The 19,672-nt window shown below is 51.3% G+C and overlaps 1 protein-coding gene across 3 annotated transcripts; it reads right to left on the minus strand.

Moving 5' to 3' along the window:
- Positions 1 to 2,481: 2,481 nt before the first annotated feature.
- Positions 2,482 to 18,668, minus strand: SCARB1 (scavenger receptor class B member 1). 3 transcript variants are annotated; one of them, XM_048964347.1, is made up of 12 exons: positions 18,476 to 18,668; positions 15,445 to 15,602; positions 13,846 to 13,987; positions 13,223 to 13,426; positions 12,821 to 12,916; positions 12,404 to 12,516; positions 10,734 to 10,900; positions 10,104 to 10,222; positions 8,499 to 8,572; positions 7,778 to 7,829; positions 7,196 to 7,339; positions 2,482 to 2,890 (listed from the first exon to the last, which is right to left on the minus strand). In XM_048964347.1, exons 1-12 carry the CDS (start codon positions 18,593 to 18,595, stop codon positions 2,771 to 2,773), a joined length of 1,509 nt encoding a protein of 502 aa, XP_048820304.1. In that variant the 5' UTR covers positions 18,596 to 18,668; the 3' UTR covers positions 2,482 to 2,770. The 3 variants fall into 3 exon arrangements, with proteins under 3 accessions (XP_048820304.1, XP_048820303.1, XP_048820305.1); XM_048964346.1 differs by having other exon boundaries at positions 2,482 to 2,893; XM_048964348.1 differs by lacking the exon at positions 18,476 to 18,668 and adding an exon at positions 18,073 to 18,236 and having other exon boundaries at positions 2,482 to 2,893.
- Positions 18,669 to 19,672: the final 1,004 nt, after the last annotated feature.

Raw genomic sequence — 19,672 nt, forward strand, 5'->3', positions numbered from 1 at the left:
ACTGATATCACCATTTGGTATCCATTTTCTATCTGACTGCTCCTTTTTAGGAATTGTTACTCTTATTCCAGAAAAGAAGCGCTCCCTGGGAGCCGCTGAGCACTAGGGGGGAAATAGGGGGGTCTGGCTCTGTGCCACCACACATCACCACCCCACGGACCCCTCCATGGTATCACCCACTGTAGAGAGTAACACTGCCATCCAACACACACTTGGGAACAGACTTCTTTGCCAAAGCCCTGCAGCCTGCACTTGCTTTGGGCAACTCAGCACACATGCAAGCACAGGGAACAGCACAACTCACACCGGTGCTGCAGGAGGGACAGCAGGAGGCTGCAGAGGGGTGCTGGCATGGCATAGAGGGCAGCTGAGGAGCAGCACTGCCGGGCACCACAATTACCAACGCTGTGATGTGGAGCTGCAAGCATCTTTCTGCTTGGTGTCAGCCTGAGAAAGGGCTCAGTACAGGGTCAACACCACGCACAGCCTAGAACTGTGAACGCCCAGCTTGCTGGCAGGAGGGATGCTGGTTTCAGCTGCACGCACCTGTCTTAAGTTTTGCACCAGTACGATGCAGCAGAGAGCCCTGCTCAAAGCAGGATTAAAGCCCACCAGCATGGAAGCACAGTCAAACCTGCAGTGCCCAGACAAGAAGTTTCTCAGGCTCTCTCCTAAACCTCCTGTGAGCAAACCATCGTCCCTCTAGCTACTTCCCACCTGGACAGGTTCACTGCAGCCAAACACAAGGGAAACCGGCTTCTGGCATTACTCGGCCCCCTTCTAGCACCTATTGCCTGGGGTTCCAGGATCCTCCGTGCCACATTGCAGTAAGGGCATCTGATAGACACGCCGGTGCGCGGGGGGACCTCGAGGCCCTTCCCAGACCTGCTGACTCCAAGGCTGCCTCCAGCCCAGCGCCTCCACGGCACCACAGCGCCCCCTGACGGCCGCACCGCAGAACAGCAGCCCCGGCCAGCACGACGCAGCAGCGCAAGGTGCAAAGCAGCATTTAAAAAAAGAACTCTCACAACGCGTTTTTCCCAGCAGCAGATTTGCCTTACCAGCTGCAACACGATGGAAAGTAGAGTAACAATGGCAGATTGGCACAATCCTAGGCTGCGATAAATGAGAGCAAGCCCAAACACAGCAACCACGGACATAAAAACAAAGGAAGAAAATCTACTTACCTTTGGAAGGCTTCCAGCAGAGATCGCCAACAAGACCCCCTCACCTCCACTGCCAAGCCTTAAATGAGGTCTGGGAAGGGCTGGATCCTGGCTTCACTCCTTCCAATCACGTCCATTGCCTGCACCTGAGCTCCCCTGCGTTGGCCCTGCCCTCCCACCAGGTGCTCCACCACTGCTTCAGGCCACGGCTCAGCATTTCTGCTACACCTGTGCAATAGCAATTAGCATTTGTGCCACAGAAATACTCCAGGCAAGTTCTGCTGGTGGGCCAGGTTCTGGGTTGCTGTGACCATCCCATTCCATCACCTGGGCTACATCACAGCTGTTCTGTGGCACATCAGCCCAAGCTCTGCTGCAGGATGTGGCCAGTGGGGACATGGCTGGTTAGGAATGCACCAGCATACAGCACACAGTGTTTGTTTCAACTCCTGTTCTCTTCCCACCTAGTAAGTGGGATGGAGGTGAGAGAGGAAGAGCATTGCTCACCCAGCTGAAAGGTCAGCAGGCACAGGACAGCTGCAGTGGTTTCCATTCCCAACAGCATCCATGCCTTGTGATGTGCAAGTCCCCTGCTACGCAGGGGAGAGCAGGGCCTGCCCCACCATGTTTGCATAGGCACCAGCATGGGTCCCTTTGGCATCCCTGACTCCTGGCTGGGAGCAGTGAAGGCTGATGTAGCAGATTCCTTCCCACCACAGAGTGGCCCCAGCCCTCACACCGCAGTTAACAACCAGCCCTATGTACCACAAGGCCCCATTTCAGAAATGTGGAGTAACTTCTCCAAATCCTACCAAAGCCATCGTGACTGCCATTATTCCACACAGCTTCCTCCATCTGAAGGCACAAATATCTTCATCAGCACTCTCTAACTGAGTGCTGGTGGGGGGTAGAGGGGGCAGAGCAGGGGCAGACACCTGCTCCAGCAGGATTTATGTGGAAAGTTGGATACACCAAAGAGATTTTTGGCATGGCCTGTGTGTCAGTCACCAAAAGCAAGGAGGGATCTGGCAGGTTGGAGTGAAAAGGCTCTGGAAGGGAATCACTGGAGCTCAATGTCACAGCACAGAATAAGACATGAAAAGGCAGGAGTAACCCTGGGCAGGCTCCAGTGTCCTGAAGAGCCTCTAGGAGAAACATCACTGCCGTGACAGCACTCAGAATTGATTTGTGGCATAGTCTGGTCACATCGAGTGGCAATAAAACCCTTAAGTGGCTTTGGGATAGCAAGCCCTGGTCATGCGAGATGAACAGTGGCTTTAAAAAAGATCACTAAATCCCACCAGTGCTACTTATACAAACCTTATTTATTCTAAGGGCTCCTATTAAAGTGCCTTTTATTCCTGGCAGTAGGCAGTTTTACATTGCAAAACAACAGATGAGCCAGCAGCTGCTTTCAGCCCTGCCTGCCCACGGGGGGAGAGGGCTGTGATGAGCACAGTCTGGCCAAGGCCCCTCACACACTGTGTTTTGGGTTCCTGGACAAGGCCTTTCCGGCTGTGCACTCCCTGTGCCTCCGTGGGGCAGCCCAGGACTCGTCCCCTTCTGGAGAATGGTGGTGATCTGAAGCAGTTCCCATCCCAAGCTCAGGCCTCGGCGGTGTCGTGGCTCTGTGTGCAGGTGTCCTGGAGGAGCGGTGTGGTCTCAGAGGGCTGGGGCGGGGGGCTCTGCGTGGTGGGGTCGTGTGGGTGCTTCTCCTTGGCAGACTTCTGGAGAGAAGAGGGCAGAGGTTACAACCCCACAGCACAGACCGTACAGCATGCATCATGCACAAGAATTGTGCCCCAGCGCCTTGGATTTCTGCATGGTGCAATCCTTCCCTGACAGATCTCAAATTGAATGCTTTTACATCTCCTGCCCCAACAGAACATTATCTCTGGTCCTGCCCACCAGTCCTTGTAACAACCCAGGAACAGCCAGCCTGTAGAGCTGTGTCATCAGGCAGAGGATTCTGTAAGTGAGCTGCACAGCCTCAGACATCTACTAGCTGTACAAGTCCCTGTTTCTAGCTATAGTGTTCCTATTCATTGCAGGGGAGTTGGAATAGATGACCTTTAAGGGTCCCTTCCAACTCAAACAGTTCTGTGAAACACACAGGGTCTTATCATGGGCACAGACAAAGACCAGGAGGCCTGCGTGGATGAACGAGCTGCTTCTGGCCAAGCAAACACACAAAAAAGAAGCACCTGTCTTTAAGAGAAGGGAACTACAAGCCAGGCAGCCTCCCCTCAATCCCTGGGAAGCACTGGGAACTATTTCCAGGCAATTAAGGACAAAGTCATCAGGGGCAGTCAGCATGGATCCACCAAGGAAAAGTCACCTTTGACCAACGCGATAACTTTGTGTGATTATTAGCAGCTCAGTAGGTGAGGGCAGAGCTGTGGATTTTGCCAACTTTGGCTTCAGTAAGGCTTTCGATGCCATTTCCTATGTGATTCTCATAAAGGGTACTGCCAATGGCCCAAAGTTACTGGAAAGCAGATACGAGTAGTGTACCTCAGGCATCTGCCCTGGGTCCAGCCCTGTTTAACACCTAACATCTTTATTAATGATCTAGATGGTGGGGGTGGAGTGCAACCTCAGCACCTAGCAGGTGACACAAAGCTGGGAAGAGTGGCTGATGCACCAGAGGGTCACACTGCCATCCCACAGGACCTTGACAGGCTGGAGAAATGGACAACAGGAGCCTCACCAGCTGCAGCAAGGGGAAGTGCAAAGTCTGCATGTGGGAAGGGGCAGCCCCAGGCTGCATTAGATGAAGCACGGCCAGCAGCTCAAGGTGGTCCTTCCCCCCTGCTCAGCACTGATGTAGTCCTGAAGTACCGTTTCCAAGTTGTTCTGGGCTCCCCAGCACCACAGAGACGTGGATCTACTGAGAGGCCAAAGCAGGACTATTGAGATGATTAAAGGACTGCAGCATCTCATACGAGGGCCAAGAAAGTTGAAGCTGTACAGCCTGGAGAAGAGAAGGCTCAGGGGGATCTTAATTTATTTCAGGAGCTCAATGAAGACTGCAAAACCCCCAAAGAGTGAGACTCTTCTCAGTGGTTGTCAGAGACAGGACGAGGTGATGGGCACAAACTAAAACACAGCTGTGATCTGAGCATCAGAAAATGCTTTTTTTTTTTTTTTTTTTTTAATTTTTTCTTTTAAAAAAAAACCCTGTGCCCAAGCACTGGGTAAGGTTGCACATAGAAGTGGGGGAATCTCCATCCTTGGGGATTCAAGAGGCACCTGGACATGGACCTGAGCAAGCAGGCCTAGGTGGCCCTGCTTGAACAGAGGGGTTGCAGGAGATGACCTCCACAGCTCCCTTCCAACTCCATTGATTCTGTGATTTTGTGTTTCTGTAATACAAACCCAGATGTTTGCAAAATCAAATTGCCCACTGAAAGCCCTTGCAGGGCACCAGCAGGGTGCCTCTGTCACCCCCACCGCTGGGCCCTCTGAAGAACTTACCTCCAGCTCTCAAACTCTCCTAGGGGAGAGAGGTGAGGAAAGCAGCTCCTCACACCACACTTATGTTTTATCCCAATCCTTGCTGATACCATTAGACCAAGTACACAGGGAGCAGAAACAAGAGTGTGTTCTCGCAGCCTGGTTAAGTGCCAGTACTAACACAGCTAAATCGTCCCAAGTAAAGGCAGGAGATAACAGGGCTGCGTCAAAGACTGCCAAGAAGACACATCTTCTGGTACACATGGACAGCAAACATTTCCATTTGATTGGTTTTTAGCAAAGTTCAATCAACTCTGGATGAGAGAAGAGCGTGTTACCTTGGCTGGGTACCCACCTATAGTCTGGCTTCCCGCAACACCTTAACCGGAGGCAGCTTTCTGGCATGGGGGGCCTGGGTGGCCTTATTACTGTCTGACTTCTTTTTATTGCTACTCCAAAATAAAGAGCATTTTTCCTAGAAGATAATCAGGCTCGTTTATGGTGCACTTTGACATGAATTCCACGAGGGTCTGATTTCAGGAGGCGATTTTAAAGAAGTTTTAATCACTGTTTAACTATAATTCAGCTACTGAGGAAGATTTCAAGATTTAGGTTAAACTAAGCCCTATTTAAGATTTTGATCAGCACCAAGCCAGTTTAAAAATGGTCTGTTTGCATATTAAATGTCTTCTTGCATAAGCTTTGGGTCCCATTAGCAGAGAGCTTTAATGCTGCATGTGGGCACATGTTGTGCCCATACAGGAGACACGCACGGTTTTGGAACAACAGATGCATTTTAAACTGGCTCCTGTGTAAACTAGCCTAAGATTTAAGTGTTTCACAGTACCTCATCTGGACTGGTTTGACAGCCCACTGCTCTCTCTGGAAGCCAGAGGGATGTGAGACACACCAGGAAGGCACAGGTTAAGCAAGAGCTTCACGCTGGCAGACACGTGAAGATGTGGACAATGCCCCTCAGACATCACCTGTGGCCTCCAGAGAGAGGAACGGGGGTGATTAGCAATCATCACTAGATCAGCAGCACTTTGATTGAGGAACACAGCTCGGCTGCAAGTTGCTGTCTTCCAGTTTACAAGCTCTTATCTGTTCATTAGGCACAGAATTTAATGTGCTGTTGCATGGCTTCCTCCAAGATTTATAAAGCCATTAGGGCTACTGATTTATTTTTCAGGTAGTCAGATGCTTCTTCTGGTTTATTTTAGTTCTAGCACTTTGTGAGGCTCTGGCTGAGCACGCAGATGCAGCTGTCTCATGCCCAGGTTTGGGATGTTTCAAAAGCAGCTGTTCAGACAATTCAAGTGAATAGAGAAGGCAGCTTTTCTCCTACCCCCTTCCAGCACAGTGGGTAAGGCTCTTTGATGCAGGGAAACCTGCACAAAGCAGGGTGAGGAAATGGCAGCCCAGGCTGTGAGACACAGCAGCCCAGGAAACACCAGCACGTGCTGAGATACAGTGGTGCTGCAGAGCAGGATGAAGCCTGCAGCCACCTGCAGCTGCTGGAACAAAGAGGGTGGCACACTCAGAGCTCAGCTGCTCTGGGAACACCACAAGGGTCAGCACTGAGCCCCAGCCCCTCACACTGCTCCCCCACTGCCAGGTAGCGCAGGGAGGAACAAGGGGATTTGGAATCATGTGTTTAAGTCAATTAAGCAGTTGTAGGCTTGGTAGAAATCCAATTATGTGATACTTGGAGAACTCTAGAGCTATTTAAAGTGGGCTGATATTAGCATTTCAGTAAGGGTAGCTAAAGGTTGAGCAGAAGCAGCCTCTCGCCCATGCTCTCACCTCAACCCACTCATCCTCTTCACTGCCTTTTCATCCCCACAAGCAGCCTCTTCTTATCTGCAGCTTTAGAGCCAGCTCAAGCTGTCTGGCTGTAACTCCAAGCTCAATAAGCTTGCTTTGATATAGGTTAGGGAGCTAGATCTCTACTTCAATGCTAAGCTCTCTAAAAGCTTTAGCTCTTATCAGATGAGTGTTTTGCAGCTGGAGACAGATCACCACCAAGTGCCTGAGCTGTTTTATATTCTGTCCCCACAGCATTACACTCAGACGGATGGGGCAGCCAGGCCCCTGCACTGCTCCCACCCACCCAAAGCTCCCTGCAGCCCTCAGAGGTCAGGACTTCTCACCCACAGACCCCTGCAGGCCTGACTCCCACAGCTATTTGGAACAGTTGCACTTGCAGAGAAATAAATGAGTTTCTGGGGGACGGCACAGACCTGATGCTTTACATGGAAATGAGATTGATGAGCCAGGGTTGTGTGTTAGCTGGGTGAGCTGAGAAATGTTTCCTCCCATGAGAACCTGCTTTGGTCACTGCTGTGCACTGAGATGACCAGAATTGCTTTTAAAACATTTGCAGCCCAATTTCTTGATAGCTGAGGAAGTCCTGTGGTTACCTACTGGTGTCATCAGGACACAGTTGTAACAGAATCACGGTATCAGCCAATGCTCCATCAGGAGTGTTAGATTGTCAACTCAGTCTTTGCCATCCGATTAAATCTGGTTTGACTAACAGCACTTCCCATCTGATATCTGCACGTTCTTACCTGACTCATCATCATGAGTGCAGCTGAGATGATGAGCGGGACACTGAGCCCGAGGAAGATGTACTGCAGGTAGTCTAGGATGGATGGGATCAGCACCAGGTTGGTGTAAAACTGCGATAGGACTGAGCCATCAATGTATCCACTCTGCCCAAGAAAGCAAAGTTGTGATAGGCATCTCTCTTTCATCCAGAGCAGTGACAGACCATTCGTGCAATGCCTCTCCCACCACGGATTGAGGAATTTAGGTCAGAGGCAGGCCAGAAGCTTGTACCAAACAGCTGGACATGCACACAGCTGTAGGACTGCACTCCCTAGCACACATTAGCATGCAGATGCTAGCAGTGCTGTTCTGGGTTCTATTTAACCCCACATCCAGGACAGAGCCAGAGGTTTGCCAAGTACAGTGCAGGGTTTGTTTGACTTAGAAGGATTAATCATGCAGCCAAGCAGTACAAAGCCTTCTGTTGGCTGCTCAGTCTGGCTGGCTTAAAGCCTTATTCAGAGTGGAGTTTCCCCAGCACCATGGTTTCCCCCTTCCTGCACGAGACACTCTTCAGAATTTGGTCAAGGAAGGCAGCTCACCTCTGCAAACCACAGCAGCGGCATCACCACTGGCTGAATCTTCCCTGTTTGACTGTGGGGGTGGAAAAGAAATAAGCATTTAGATTCCTGGTTCATCAGACCACAGCTACTGTTGCAATTCTTCCTAATGGGAAGAGTCTGGCAGACCAGCAGTGGCCAGGACACTGATGCAAGAAGGTAGCAACTCCTGCTGCTTCAGGGAGCTCCCTCCCCTCCAGGGACCAGGTTCATCTCGGGCCTTCTGTGCAAAAGCAGTGCCAACACTTCCATTTGAATTTAGTTGTCTAATGACAGCAAGAAGTGCCATCCCAAACCTGGGCTCTGGGTACACCGATTCAGTGAACGGGAATGTTGAGCTTATGCAGATCTGAGACGTCCCAGTCATCTGCATGGCACTGTAGGGCAGTACTGCCAAGTTCAGAGCACAGAGATTGTCCGCCAGCATGCACAACAGGGCCAGCATTTGTATTTCAACTGTTCTGTCAGGTGCATGAAGCACTGCAAGAGCTGAGCCAACAGGAGGGCACACAGCACTGCCAGGGGACAGCATCTGGAGGTTGCCAGAACAGCTGAACCTACACATCAGCCAGCTGGCTGCTGCAGTGGTGACACTGCTAACATCAAAGCTCTCTCATCTGTCAGGGTGAGTTCTGGGACCCCAGAGCCAGCAGCACTCCCTGCTGGATGAAGAGATAGCCACTTTTAACAGCGAATCACTTACAGGATACCAGACACCTGCTTCATGTACTGGTTCAGCTGGAGCTTGATGGAGCAATTCATGGGGATGCCTGTCATCTGCATAGGAAGAGACCAACCAGTTCATCAGTACAACTCACACATATTGTGAGAGCTCTGCAGAAAACTGGCTCTCCACTTTCCTCCCCAGCTGCTCCGGGTGCCACCTTCCCAATGAAGCAGTGAATCAGATCACTCAGAGATCCACCACACATGGCCAGCAGCAAGGTTTCCAGTGTACCAGTGCTGGTCAGCCCCATGCTGCTCCCCAGGCTCTGAGGATGACTGCTCACATGCGTAGTGCACGTGTTTAACAGGCAGACTGCATGAACACGGGGAGGTGCTTTACAGGACACAGGGCTCGTGGGACCAAACCCAATCAAGTTTAAAGTTACCACGTAGAACTCACAACCTGCAATTGATTCCTTGGGCAGGGTGTTTTAACAGAAGTTTCTATTCCTGAGCCTGATGAGCCTCTTCTGTTGTTGAACCTATCTGCACTTGTTTTGAGAATACATCAGCACACAACATCACACTTCTAAGATGGTCCTTTGGCATTGGCTCCTCATGACACTGCAGTTCTCTGACATACTAAGGGGAGGGTATTTTGCCTGGATTGCCCATATTTGTACTCAGCAGGCTGGGCTAGATAACAGTGAATTGTACTGTTATCAGAAGAGCTTTGATACTGTAATAAACTTAATTAGATTTCCGTAAATGTGATAAGAAAAGGAGAGAACCCAATGCCTGGGTAAGAAGTTTATCTTGACTTACTTCAAGAGGGGATTGGTTTCTTGCTCAAGTTAGCACCACTGAACACTTGGAAACATTCCACTCATGGCCACACGCAGAGTGGGCCACAAGGGGAAGAGCCCCATGTCTTCTCCCCTTCAACTGGGGAGACAAAGATGACTTGAGATGGCACTGGTGAGCAGCTTCATCCTTCTGTTCAGTATGCACAAGGTGCAGCACCAAGGCTGACAGAGCAGAAGCAGCCAGTCAGATGGGCTAGTCAGGATGGAGGAAAAAGCCAGCCCAAAAACAGCAGCAACAGGTGCCCTACAAAGTGGTGTTCAGACTTTGCCAGTCATCTCTCATGGTCATACATGTTTACAGACCTGGGCTGCTGCCAGATACACCTCCTGGTGTCACGGGCCTTCCTGAGTCAGTGGAAAGAAAAGGACTGCGCTTATCAAAACAATTATGATTCCAATTAGTCCTGCAATTCCCTAGAAGCTAAGCTAGTTATTCAATTAGTTTATGACTTTGGTGTTTTTTATCTGCACACGTCCTTACCACTTTGCACTCTGGAACCTGCTCCAGTCAGCACCAGGAGAGCAGCATGGGGCTGACAGGCAGGGTAGCATGCTCCCATCTCCACCACACAGCCTAGGCCAGCCCTCCCAGCCCCTCATCAGGTGTTGCCCAGCCCAGGTCCAGACTCAGCGGAGCAGGATCCCACCAGTCCCCACCACAGGGTGCTTACCAGCCCCACTGCACAGCCTAGGCCCAGCCTAAGGGCAGCCATTCCCCCCACCCCCACTGAACAGCTTTGGCCTTGCCCTGGGGCAGCCACCCCCCAGCCCCTCACCGGGTGCACGTCGAGGAAGAGCGCGTGCTCCTCCTTGCTGGGATGCAGGCCTTCCACAGCATCCACCAGGCTTGGGTCAGCATTGTAGAAGTGAGGGTGGGAGATGAACATCGGTGCATCTGGGTGAGAACAGAGACAACTTAAGCTCGTCCATCTGAGAGCACGTTGATATTTCTAAGCCATTGCAGAATTTTCTTCTGCTTTTTCATGCTTTTCTATTCTTTTCCCCCAGCAGCTTGTCACACCAGAGAGGTTCAGATTCCACCTCTAAGCCACCTTCATCCCACACACCACCAAACACTCATCAGCCACAGATGTGGGACAGAACACTGAAGACTGAATTCTCACTCCTGAGTGATCTCACTGTTCAAAGTCAAAGTTTAGCATGGCAGTTACACAGCCAGCTTTCAGCCTGGGGGAGGTGATGCTCCATCCTACCCTCAGCCATTCCATGAACAAGCTGAGGGCTCTTTCAGCGGCTTTCTCACTCTCCCCTTGCTCAGATGAATGCACACATACCCCAGAGATACCTTCCAGCCCTCTGCCAGGCAGCAAAGCAAGTTTTCGGACAGGTAATCCCATCCCACCTGCCCCAGACATCAGTATGGAAAGGGGAATTGCAGGACTCACTTAGCCTGCAGGAGCTGACGTTCTGGATGCCAGACTGCCTGCAGGGACAGAAGCCTTCGTTGGGGGGATAATCTGTGCCATTGGCAAAGAGCGTTTTCGGTGCCACGAAGCGATAGGTGGGCACACCCTTGAACTGTCCCGACTGCTCGTACACCAGTTTCATGGATCTGGAAGGGTTTTGGTGAAGAAGGATCAGGATTAGCCAGCAGGTTCTTAGCACAGAAACAGGCTCTTATCTTCACCGGATAAGATGCAGTTGCAATGTAACTTAGACTTTGAGATCAAGATAAACACTCCGAGCAGAGCTTTGGATTGGGAATGAGTATCTAAGCCATTTGCTTTCCATGTTTTAAGCACAAATACAAGGCTGGTCAGGACTAGTTGTGGAGGGAACCACACAAGCTTATACATCTGTTTGCAGAATCCAGAATGGGTTTGTTTAAGGGCATGGAGTAATCCCCATGGCTGCTCTCCCAGAGATAATGCTGTCTTTGTGCTGGCACTGGCCCCGAGATAGAAGAGCTCTGTCACAGCAGATGGACACTGGCTAAATCTGTTTTCTAGCACACAGCCATCAGGAGAGTGGAAGATTTCATCTTTTGAACTACACTGTACAGCAAGATTTTAATCCAGGTAAAAGAGCAGCGACTTCATGCTGCATGCCTCAGTAGATGCATGTTTCCAGGAAGGCAGTTTGCTCCTTCGCACTCAAGCAAGACCCGTGGGGATGCAGCCAGCCCAGCCAGCCAAGAAGGATGCCCATCACTACAGCTTCCTTCTGCACAGCACTGATGTGCACGCTTCTGTGCTGTGCTCACCCTTCAGCAAGAATCACAGGAAACCAAGCCTCCTGCTCCATTTTACACCTTGCCAAAAACACACTACATTCTCTACAAGACCTCCACAGTTCTACAAAAACAGGTATGTTTAAATAAACTTTGACTACCAGTAAACATCCCTGCAAGTCCTTGGCTCTGAGTCATTTTGGTATTTGTTGATGACTCCTGTGTAGAGGAATTCCTGCACTAATACTGGGCTCAGCTGACTTTGCTTGTTGGCTGAGGTCACTGATCTCTATTCAGCAGGAGCACTTTGCTTGTTTTGCAGCAACTGCATAGCCGAAATCACCATTATCTTTCCCTGGCTGGGGACAGAGCTTTGTATCTGGCCACCTCACTTCCCCTCCTTCCAGTCTCAGGGTGTTTCCACAGTAGCAGGGCAGGCTCCAGAGGTACTTTAACCTCTGCACACTCAGCTGAGACCAGGGCATCACACAGGCACAGCTATGCATGAGCAAAAATGAAGCAGTGTAGGAGCAGTGGCACAGCCCCCAGCATTACTTCTGCAATAGTTCTGTGGCCAAACAGCATTTCCTTCTGACAACCTTCATTTCCAGCCTTCTTCTTCCCAAATTTTGTCTAGACTGGTTTTCAATTCAGTTAAGTTAGGCTTCCCCAGCAATCCAGAAGGTATTTATGAACATCACAAGTAGGGAGACAGCTCTACGCTCTTTGCAATGCTCTAACACTACAACACTGAACTGCAGCAGAACATTCAACTGCAGGAACTCTGCCCAAGTCCTCTGCATCACCACACAGCGCTCTGCAAGCACCAGAGCATCTCCCACCATCAGCACAGGGACTGCAGCTCTGCGCCTGCTGCAGCCTCACCTGCAGGCATCGGGGCTGTAGAACTCCAGTGACGTTGGGGACATGTATGGTGGCCACATCTCCCCTGCAGTCCCGTTGATCATGTTGCACTGATTGCTCCGCCAGTAGTTCACCTGTTGGATGGGTGCAGAGAGAGGAGCTCAGCTCTATCAGCTCGATGTCAGCTTCCATCCCTGCCATGCCATCCAGAGTAGCTGGGGACAGCAATGCTGGAGAGCTTTCAGGATGGGCCCAACTGAATGCTTCTTGCACTGGGCTGCCTTCTGGTCATTCTGCCTTTGCTTTGACATTCAAGTTCCATAGGAACTCACTTCCAAACTTGTGACCCACTGATACAACAGCACCAAAAGCTTTCAGTTAGCCTTGCTCTACATCAGGCACTGCCCCTGTACCTGAGTTTTGCTGCCGGATGCTTACCTTTTTCAAGCCATTCCACGAATCCACCATATGAACTTGACTGATGTTCTTCATGCCTGTATTCACTGTGAACAATCCAGAATTGGTGTTGTTAAACTGCGGAGAGAAGAAATTAACCTGTAATCCATCACATGCAGAAAGCCTGCAGGGTGTTAACACCTTTGCATACTTCATCAGCATTAGGAGCACTTCACACATTGTAAGCTTCTGAAGTTTCACGTTGGTTGCCAGAGACAGCTTCCAACACAATTTTCCCCTCAAGCAGAAATGTAAGGCGCCTTACACAACCGCCATCAAGTACACATGGCTGCTCCAAGCAGTTTGTGAAGGAGACAGCCTGCATATTCAGTAACAAGAGCAATATGTCCAGGACTTCAGGGTCCCCAGCAGGAGTTCACTCACCTCCACAAATATGCCAAATTTTCCCTTGAATGGGATCATGCCAGGGACAATGGCATTTATTGTGTCTAAAAGAGGGTCTTCATAGCCCCACAAGATCTCCCCCACTGTCCGGTTAATGAAGGCCTCCTGCTTCAGGCCAGCCAGGGCCCCGCTCAGCAAGAACTTCACAAAACTGGGTAGGTTTTCCATCATGACAGCTGCTCCCTGTGAAGGAAAGCAATCCTTGAGATCAGAGCCCTGCCTTTGGCAGAGAGGATGCAGTGCATCTTCAGCACACAGCATAGCGCTCTATGGAAGCCCTTCTGACAGCCTGCGGGGCACCATTCAGCCCACAGCTGGGAAAAAAAGCAGTTTGTGGCAGCAGCCACAAAGAGCTCACAGGTTTCATTTCCCCAGATAAAGGTCAGATGAGGTTGAAGATGTGAGCCCAGCCCCTCTAATCACTCTGATTTTGGAAAGGTAGCAGCCCAACGTGGCAACCGATAGACAAAGAACTGTACTCTGTAAGCTTAATTTTGCAGCTTGATTGAATTCAATTCTGACAAGAAAAGAAGCTTCAGGTTAACACAGAGCATCACCACCCTGCCCGCCAGCCAGCACGTCTCTGGGAAGCAAGCCCTTACCAACATCAAGATGTTGGGCATCACTATGTACTCATCTTCGGTGCCGTTGGACAAATCTGGCCGAAAGAAGAGCTGCCGGTACTCCAGGTAGGAGACTGTGTCGTTGTCATGGAAAGTGATGTTTGTTTTATACTTGAACTCTCTGCAAAGAGAAAAGAGACCTTGGGAACCTGGCCCCACATGGTGCCAATTGCACTGTGTGTGAAGCAAGGGCAGGCCTTGGCTTGTTGCTGAAGAGCAGAAGAAGGAGAGCAAACCCCAGTCAGGAGCACCAAGCTGCAGGAGAGGCAGTAGAACAGCTACTGAGAAGCCTATCTCTATGACAGAGATGCACAGATAAGTCAATCTACACCATCCCACGCACTGAAACAGAGGAGAGCCAAATAAGATGGCACAAGCTCCACAGTCAAATCCGTGTGAATTTGTCCCAGAGCTCCCTACTGGCTCCTGGGCAGCCGCACATGAAGCTCAACCCCCACAGAGCATTCTGGCTCTGCTTCTTCTCTTTGGGTCACTCTCCTGTGCACCACCCAGCTCCTACTTGCTGCATGCTGTTAGGGAGCCCAGCTGCAGCAGCCCAAGGTTGTCCCCAGCATCCCAAGCCAGTCACAGCTCCATGGTGAGCTGCAGCTCAATGCACAAGCAGAAACAAAGTCCTTTATTGTGGAGCCTATTTTATGGTCCATGATAGGGAAAGGCACTAATCTTGCTCAACAGGAACATAAGAACATTAATAAGCTTTACCCCTTTGTTCATTCTTACTTAGTGTAAGTGCAGCCTTTTCCCCAAGCCAAGTGACTGATCCAATCACAATGTACAGAACCTACACGGTTCTGTGGTGTGACCAGCAGACCAGGGGAAATGAGGGCATATACATAGTGCCAGGTTTCCCCCAACACTACTCAAACAGCTTTGGGATTAGACCTGTAATCTTCCCACATGAGCTTGCTTAGGCTGCTGACCTGACCTTGCCTACATGTATAGGCACTGACATGTCAAACATTGTTACTTACAGGTAGGATTATGTGCTCAGTTCATTCTCTCTCATCACCTCATACAGCAGGTCTAGAGAGGGACTCCAGCCACCATTCTTAGCCATGGCAAATAGATCAAGCCCTGTTGTTGTTGAACCTAGCCAAGATACGGTGCTCTGCACTGGTTCTCATGTTAGGCAAATTCTGCATCCTGTCGTAGATGATGGGTCTTAGATCAATGCAGGAAGTCTGAAGCTTCATATCAAGGAGATTTCAGCTCTGGAGCTAGATTCCTAAATGCACAGTGAAGATTAAACTGAAGCCCAAGCTGAGGATGGGGCTCACCCATCACCATACTAACAGCTAGCAGGTCTCAGCAGAGGACCAAGCTCCACAGCTCACACTGAAGCACCAAGCAGCCTCACAGCCCTGCCAGCCAGCGGTCCTACTGATTATTTGAGCAAGATCAGAGCAATTACTTCACATTTGGATTGCTTTAAAATCCTGTGCCATCAGACTCAGGCTGGCTGCACTATTGCCATTCTGTCCTCCTGGAGGAGCCAGCCAAGAGTCTGGCAGGCAGCACAGCAGCTCACACACAGCTGGACCACAAGCAGTACCTGACCTGTAAACATACGGTCCACGCTGGGTCACCTTTGGCTTTGCTCCCTGGAGGACCTCTTGAGGGTTCTGCACTTCAAAGAGGTTCACCGTCAGATAAAAAGGAACAGGGATGTCCCTCCACATGTTGAAGGCGATGCTGCTGGGATCAATCCTCACATTCTGCAAAGAAAGAGAAAGAAGATGGGCTGCTTGGCCTTGGAGGCTGAGTACAGCCACTCCTGTTTCCCACACCAGGCCTAGCTGAAGGCAGAAGTTTCAGCAGTGGATCTCTAGAGGACACAGCACGTTATGCAAACTGAAACAGAGCCAGTTCTAAACTCCAGACTTATGCGTGCAGAAGCATCAAGTATGTGCCACAGGATGTCTGCAGGCTTATTTATTGAGGCTCCGCTTGCCAGACTCCTACCCACAAGGTTTCAAAGCTGCTTTGAAGTGCTGGAGGCTTTCACCGTGCTAGACAAGCCAGCACTGAATTTTTCACAGCTCTGGAGGTTTGACTTGCCTGGCACAAACAAGCCCATCCTAAAATCTTCCACATGCTTGCCAGGTATGGCAGCTCCATAGCTACAACTACAAACCACGCAGCTCTTGGGTTATCCCAAAATAGATGAGGAGAATGGTGATGTCAACCAAACTGCATCCAAGTTGCTTTTGCTTCCTCTCAGATGTAATCCTGCAGAGATCCATGTTCATCTTAATGCCGTTTGCAGTGCACAACTGAAGCACAGGCATTACCCAAGCCCTCACCTCCTCTGCAGGCACTCTGCTGGCAGCTGGCTTCCTGCCTCCAGTCCTTCCCAGTCTCCTGGGAGCTGCCTTACGGACCAGCAAACCAAAAACTCATTTCATCTTAATCACCTATTTTGGGGCACTCCACTATTACCTCTGCAAGTACAAACTCTTGCTGCAGTTAAGTAACTCGGCTCAGAACTGCGTTTGATCCACTAATCATCAAAGGCACGCGGGCACTATCCAGCTCCAGCTCAGCCCCACAGCTGCTTGCTTTGACCCCATGGCAGGAACAAGGAGAAAGCTGCCAGCAGCATCACTGGCAGAGAAGCAACCATGGGACAAGAGCAACCCAGACTTCATCTAGATTGTCTTATAACCCTTTTCCTGTGCACCCAGCAGAGTCTGAACACGGACATCTGCTTTTCTTTACTTTTTTGTTCTGCTTTGCATTCCCCGGGCTTCCCGTTGCATATGCATGCATTTATGTAACACACACAGGTTGCATCCCGACCGCCTGCTGCCCTTCTCAGCCTCCTCTCATGGGAGCCCAGCAGCTCCAGGCCCTGCACAGAACCACAGGGTTGCTGAGGTTGGAAAAGAGCACTAAGCTCATTAAGTCCAACTGTAACAACTACCACTAAATAAGATACGCTGATCAGAGCAGCCTTGGAGTCAAGCTACATGAAGATCAACATAGATGTGGCTCATGTCTGAAATAAAAATAGAATTATTTTTCACGCAGATGGGTTACAAAGGGTCACTGGGTGGTCTGAGATATCCTGACCATGCTAAGTTCCTGAAGAACTGAAAGCAACGGGTTACCATGCGGCTCCTCCAGACAAAGACAGCAGCGTAAGCACTGAGGACAACAGTTCCTACGTGGAGTTATGTGATAAGTGCCTGCCAAAGGCCAACCAGCCTCCAGCCCTGCCCAAGCCTTGCCACCAGCAACTCCTCACACCCACCACTCCAAACACTGCCCCAGGAATCTCAGCAAGGCCCTGCACGCTTCTCACCACCCTGCATATCAGTCCATTGTTTGTTTTCCATTTGACTTTAAGCTATGTAAGAATTTGGGATCCTTCAAATCACGTGGAAGATGAGGAGACCGCATACTTGAGATGAAGTGAGCCCTGAGGAAAAAGAAGGGTCAGGCTTCTCCTCACTGAGATTCACTAGAAAGTAGCTGAATCGAGTAGTTCCCCAAAAGAGGGGAAGTCTGGTTGCACTGATCATGCCATATGTTTACAGGTGCCAGCACCAGCTCTGCACAGCCAACAGACTGGACAAAGACCAACTCTGGCTTACGGCAAAGGTCTGCCTGGCTCTGCACAGCCAGTGGCACTACCAGAGCATCCATTCCAGCAGAAGCTTGTTCCTGACAAAGATGCAGGGACACACACAGCTACAGCCACTCACTAATTATCTCCTGTGCCAGGGGATTGTTTCTAGCTGTTGATGTGGGTAGATGTGAGCTTGAAGGAACTCCAAGGGAGAGGGACCCTCCGTTGTGGGCAGTGGGAAAGGTTTGGGTGAAACTGGGGATGAAGCCACGTATTGGGCTGATGCAGTAAGGGTTTGCTAGTGGGGGGCTGCAGAGGGGACTCTGTGAGGAAAGCCCAGCAGCTGCCCCAAGTTAGAACTCCTTTGCTCGCAACAGTAATTGGTGAGCAACCTCCCTGTTCTCATCTCAGTCCTTGAGCCCTTTCCATTGTATTTTCTCCCTTTCTGTCTTTGAGCACTGGTCCCGGGGCTCTGTGCAGCACTCACAGGGCAGACTCACAAGGGCTCAGCCCGCACCCCTGTGCCATAACCAGCAGCAGGGCCCCCTCCAGCAGCCAGGAACCCCAAAGAGAGGCAACTCTTGTGCTTCACTCTCAGACACCACACCACGCACAAGGCAAGGACTCCATCCGAGCACTGCAGCGCATCACCCACGCTGTTCTGGACAATAGAGAGCAATCCACCAGCACAAGCTTTCCCATGCAGTTAGCAAAGAGCATCCAGCGCTTCTCCCAGCAGCAATCACCCGTCAGCGTCAGCAGAGCACAGCCCCTGCTAAGGAGGATCGCGGTCCCAGGCAGCCCCAGCCCTCCTGCAACAGAGCACAGAACAGCCGAGCCTAGATTTATTCGCGCTGAGATTTTAAGGATGCCGCAAACTGGAAGAGCAGCACCGAAGCAGCCGTTTCGGTGCGCGGCTCTCATCGCCCCCGGAGAGCTCGGACGAGCAAAGCACCCACAGCAGCACGCCCAGCCCCACGCAGCACCGCCGCCGTCCGCAGCCCCCGGCCCGCTAACCTTGAAGACCTGCATCTTGATGATAGCGGGCCCCGCCAGCAGCAGGCAGCCGCCCAGCAGCAGGCAGACGGCCCCGACCGCCCCCAGGCCCACCACCGCCCTCCACCGAGTAGCGCCCATGGCTCGGGCAGCGGGCCGCCCGCCGCCGCTTTATGCCCCGGGCCCGGCGGGGCGCTACGGCGGGGCGGGGCGGGGCGGCACCGCCCCCGTGGGCCGAGCCGAGCGGGGCGGAAGCTGCCGCTGCGTGCGGCCGGGCCGTTCCGGCGTTACCGCGGGTCCGCTCACGGCTGCCGGCGCTGTGCAGGGGTGTTCAAAGGCTGCCTCCAAACGAGCCCTTCTTCATTATCCCGGCTTGTTCCCCGCAAACCACGACGCGCCAACACCTCCCTTCGCACCGTTCTCACTCACGTATAATCCACAAGCAGCATCACCTAGGAAGTGCTTCGTTTTCTTCCCGGGGATCCCACCCTTCTGCTCTGGATGGAGCTGACACTTGGAGCCCCGCAGCTGAAACCCTCACTCCAACTCCAAGCACACCCTTACGCAGCCAGGCAGCGCAGTACTGCCGGGATACAGCTGCACGTTCATTACTGAACTCTTCAGCCTGTTCTCCACTTTCCCTATGCGAGCGTTTGACCTCAGACACCCAACTGCAAGGAGGTGAGCAGACATCCCTTGCCATTGTTGTTAGCACCCAGAACTACTCTGTAGCACTTCAGCTCACCAACACAGCGCCGTTCCTACACAGCACACAGCTGGGATGAAAGCATTCCCAGAGGTGTTCTATAAGCCACTACTGAAGTTGCAAAGTTTGCTTTATAGACTAAAGCTGCGCAGCCCACTGTCAGAACCAAGCGCCTGCAACAAAGGCTGCAGACTCACTACTGACATCTCACAATTGTCCATCACCCAGCAAACAGATCGCCAAAGCCAGCAGGGAAGCTCACTGGCTTTTGAAGGAACTTAGTATCTTTACAACGGTTTTTACTACATTGATGCAGTATTCAGCCTTCCACGGGGCAAAGCAGTATTACTGAACCTTCCAACTCCAAAAGGATTTGCAATTCTGTGTTACATTACATGGTAGTAGCTGAAGAGCACTGTGACCAGCACTGAGCTCAGTAGCCCGCAGGGAGTTACGGGAACACTTACACAACCACAGCACCACTTGCGTCACTGGCCAGGCACGTGCAGGCC

Source organism: Lagopus muta, chromosome 17, assembly GCF_023343835.1.
Source record: "Lagopus muta isolate bLagMut1 chromosome 17, bLagMut1 primary, whole genome shotgun sequence".
Taxonomy (NCBI): domain Eukaryota; kingdom Metazoa; phylum Chordata; class Aves; order Galliformes; family Phasianidae; genus Lagopus; species Lagopus muta.